We start from the raw sequence: 4,642 nt of genomic DNA on the forward strand, positions 1-4,642 counted from the left end.
AATCAGGCCCCCAGGTCATGTAACATATTCGGGGCCCCAGGCAATGTGACATATTCGGCCCCCCAGGGAATATGATATATTTGGCCCCCGGCTTTCATTGGAGGATTCCATAAAGATGAAGGAACACATTAACCCGGCGTTCTCCTTTTCCCTCATCTTATTCAGCACAGAGCAGAGTGTGAGACCCGGAGCAGCCAATCAGACGGTGTGACTGTTAGCAGCACTGTGATGTAGATCGCTGTTCAGCGTGTTCTCCGGTCTCACCCTCTTTGGCTCCCCTGTATTCTCCATATTACCAGCCTCATGTATGACGTGTCTCTGTAGAATGTTCCCATTGTCAGGAGACACTTCCCGTCCTGCTGACAACATTTAATCGGACAGGAAATCTTCAAAAGGACCGATATATAAAAATCTGACCGGGGCTCTAACCCCTCCCCCACCCCATCCACAACTAAGAAAAAGGTCATGGCTGCAAGTTTGATCATATCTTCGTATAGATTGTATGGAATAGGAGGGAGGAACGAGGGGAGAGGAGACCCCATCCCGTCCAATCACAGTGACCGCACTGCACCCTGCACAGAGTGACTGCATGTGGGGGAGGGACAGAGAGGAGGGGGGGGGGGGCAAAAGGAGGGAGATTGCTGAAGGCATATCTGATCATTTTCTATGTCATAATTACAGAGAAAGCAATATGTCAGGTTGTCATGGCATGGATGGAGAGATAGATAGATAGATAGATAGATAGATAGATAGATAGATAATAGATAGATAGATAGATAGATAGATAGATAGATAGATAGATAGATAGATAGATAATAGATAGATAGATAGATAGATAGATAGATAGATAGATAATAGATAGATAGATAGATAGATAGATAGATAGATAGATAATAGATAGATAGATAGATAGATAGATAGATAGATAGATAGATAGATAGATAGATAGATAGATAGATACAGTTGTGACCAAAATTATTCAACCCCCAATGCTGTAAAGGGGTTTAGGGACTATAGTGTACATTTGGAATTGTATTCAGAATCAAATCCTACAAGGACGTTGTAACTACCCAAATGCAACTAAAATGACATCAATTGTTTATGTAATACAGTAGTAAATGGTTCTTATGTGGTTTCTTCATTGCCACAATTATTCAACCCCTTAAAGACTACCACTCTGAAGAACAGAGGTTCATACAGGTGCTTTCCATCAGGTATTGAAAACACCTGTGGATGTCACCGAGCAGCAATCAAGCATAATAAGCACCAATTAGGCAGCTTTAAAATGACTGTGATACTCAGCTCCTTCTAGACATTTACTGGTGTGGTTACAAACATGGTGAAGGCAAGAGAATGGTCCAGGAAGACAAGAGAAGAGGTGATTTCTCTTCACAGGAAGGGCAATGGCTATAAGAAGATTGCAAAGATGTTAAACATACCAAGAGACACCTTAGGAAGCATCATTCGCAAATTCAAGGCAAAGGGCACTGTTGAAACGCTACCTGGTCGTGGCAGAAAGAAGATGCTGACTTCGACTGCTGTGCGCTACCTGAAGCGTAGAGTGGAGAGAAGTCCCCGTGTGACTGCTGAGGAACTGAGAAAAGATTTGTCAGATGTGGGTACAGAAGTTTCAGCCCAGACAATAAGACGCACACTGCGTAATGAAGGCCTCCGTGCCAGAACTCCCAGGCGTACCCCCTTGCTGTCTCCAAAGAATAAGAAGAGTCGACTGCAGTATGCCAAAAGCCATGTGGACAAACCACAAAAGTTGTGGGATAGTGTTCTGTGGACTGATGAAACAAAATTAGAACTGTTTGGGCCCATGGATCAACGCTATGTTTGGAGGAGGAAGAACAAGGCCTATGATGAAAAGAACACCTTGCCTACTGTGAAGCATGGTGGAGGGTCAATCATGCTTTGGGGCTGTTTTGCTTCTGCAGGTACAGGGAAGCTTCAGCGTGTGCAAGGTACCATGAATTCTCTTCAGTACCAGGAGATATTGGATGGAAACGTGATGCAGTCCGTCACACACCTGAGGCTTGGGAGACGTTGGACCTTTCAACAGGACAATGATCCCAAGCATACCTCCAAGTCCACTAGAGCATGGTTGCAGAGGAAAGGCTGGAACATTTTGGAGTGGCCATCGCAGTCACCAGACTTAAATCCGATTGAGAACCTCTGGTGGGACTTAAAGAAAGCAGTTGCAGTGCGCAAGCCTAAGAATGTGACTGAACTGGAGGCCTTTGCCCATGAAGAATGGGCGAAGATACCCGTAGATCGCTGCAAGACACTTGTGTCAAGCTATGCTTCACGTTTAAAAGCTGTTATAACTGTAAAAGGATGCTGTACTAAGTACTAAGATTGAATGTCACTTGGGGGTTGAATAAAACTGATAATGCTGTGAGCACAGAAAAGACATTTGTGGTTATTTCATTATAACTGTTATGTTATATTTGTCTGACCTACAAGTGCCTCTTTAATGTAAATGTAAGCAAGATGACTGAATGATCAAAAGCAATGTCAAACTGGCCAAAACACTCAATTTCAGTGGGGGTTGAATAATTTTGGTCACAACTGTAGATAGATGTCAGTCCGGTAGTTGGACCGATATCCTACATAATCACAGTGATCAGCGACAGAGGGAGAAATCTCACTTATTATTATTTATAGTAGAAAAGCCTGAAGGACACCAACTGAGGACCCGCCCACTGCTTTATCACATTGGCTGAACATTCCACCAAATCACATCTCTCCTCCCTGTGACATCACCAATCTCTGGGCGGAGTTCTCACATCTCCCGATTCCCCCCACAGATCTTCATCCAACCTATCCCTACACCTAACCCGGCATGGAGGGGCTCAGTGAAGGTGGTGGTGAAGGTGTGGAGGTGTCGGATTGGGTCACACAGATCATAAAAGGAGATCTTCCCGGCCTCATAATCCAGATCTATCCTGACTCTTGTACTGGAGAGATTGCGGGGAAAGAGGATCAGATTACTGTCATGTATTGCCCCATACTGATCACCATTCCTGTACAAATCCCAGGACTTGTTGTTATATCCAATCACTGACTCATCTCCTCTCCTGCCTATACTGGGGTAACACATCCCGACTCCCCAGTCATCTGACCTCCCAACATCCACTACCCAGTAATGTCTCCCTGAGGAGAAACTCTGACTGCTCAACACCTGAGGACAATCCTGAAATCTCTCTGGTGTTTCTGGACGATTCTGGTTTCTATATGACAAGGATACAGTTTTCCTGTCATCTGATATCTGTAGAATATTATGAGCTGTGTTTCCATCCAGTAATATGTCCTCAGCTCCCTGTATATAGAAATATACATTTACCCCTGTTATTATATCAGATAAACCTGTGTGTAATGTGTGTGATATCCCAGCCACATCCAGCCCCCCTCCATCATGGAGGAGCTCCTCATGTCTCTCTCTGTCCTCATTATCTCCATCCTCAGTATCACACAAGTCACCTGTGTCTGATTCCTGTAGGACAGTCAGTGGATCCGTCATGTTACACAGCTCCTTAATATCACGCATCTTCCTGGACAGCTCCTTCTTCTTTATATCCAGATCCCGGATGAAGATGGAGATCCGCTCTGCCCTCCCGGAGATTTCTCTCAGGATTCTCTTCTCCAGGTCATCCAGACGTCTCCTGAGATCTCTAAACAGGGCAGTGACTCTCTTGGTGTCACCAGCTGATTTATCTTCTACTTTCCTCCTGTGTTTCTGCAGACTCTGGACTCTTTCCTCCATCTCCTCTCTCTTTGTCAGAAGTTTCTGCAGAACATTCCTCAGTGTCTCCTTCTTCTTCTCAGAAGCCTCATCCAGCATCTCCACCTGGTGTCCTCGATGTTCTCCAGCCAAAGTGCAGGACACACAGATACAGGTCTCATCCTCGGTGCAGAAATACTCCAGGATCTTCTTATGGATGGAGCATTTCCTGTTCTCCATGGACAAGGTGGGGTCAGTTAAGATGTGTTCTGGGGACTTTTTGTGGACTCTCAGGTGTTTATCACACAGAGAAACCTCACAGTGTAGACAGGATCTAACAGCAGGCACAGGAGAGTCCACACAGTAAGTACAGAAGACCCCGGACTCCTCTTGATCTGGCTGAGCAGAAAGCAACTTCTCCATTATATTACGCAGTGTTATGTTCCTCTGTAGAGAAGGCCGATCCGGAAACTTTTCTCTGCATTGAGGACAGGAATATCCTCCAGACCCCCCCTGTGTATCCAGCACACGATCAATACAGACCCGGCAGAAGTTGTGTCCACATCTCAGGGTTACAGGATCTGTATAAATGTCCAGACAGACGGAACATTCCAGCTCAGCTCTCAGATCAGCAGATGCCATCGCTGACAGCAGAAGAGAGAAATGAAAGTGAAAGTCTCTGACTTCGGGGAAGAATACAGTTGGGAGGGTCACATCCTCCTACACAGGGTGAGGCTGGATCTGTGATATTTGATGCAGACAGCAAAGTACAGAAGAGAGAGGATTTTCACACAGCAGTAAAAATAATAAACGCAGACATGTGAGCGCTAAAACATGAGCAGCTAATGCACCAAAAAGGTAACTAAACAACCTCCAAACTAGTAAGATAAATATAAGTGCAGCGCTGAGATACTG

At 45.1% G+C, this 4,642-nt stretch overlaps 1 protein-coding gene across 1 annotated transcript; it reads right to left on the reverse strand.

Moving 5' to 3' along the window:
* Nucleotides 1–2,549: 2,549 nt before the first annotated feature.
* Nucleotides 2,550–4,369, reverse strand: LOC149456148 (E3 ubiquitin-protein ligase TRIM39-like). Its single transcript, XM_089685389.1, has one exon. The coding sequence runs from the start codon at nt 4,367–4,369 to the stop codon at nt 2,789–2,791; it is 1,581 nt and encodes a 526-aa protein (XP_089541515.1). The 3' UTR covers nt 2,550–2,788.
* Nucleotides 4,370–4,642: the final 273 nt, after the last annotated feature.

Source organism: Staurois parvus, unplaced genomic scaffold (assembly GCF_062004578.1).
Source record: "Staurois parvus isolate SC_StPar_1 unplaced genomic scaffold, SC_StPar_1.0 ptg000374l, whole genome shotgun sequence".
Lineage (NCBI taxonomy): Eukaryota > Metazoa > Chordata > Amphibia > Anura > Ranidae > Staurois > Staurois parvus.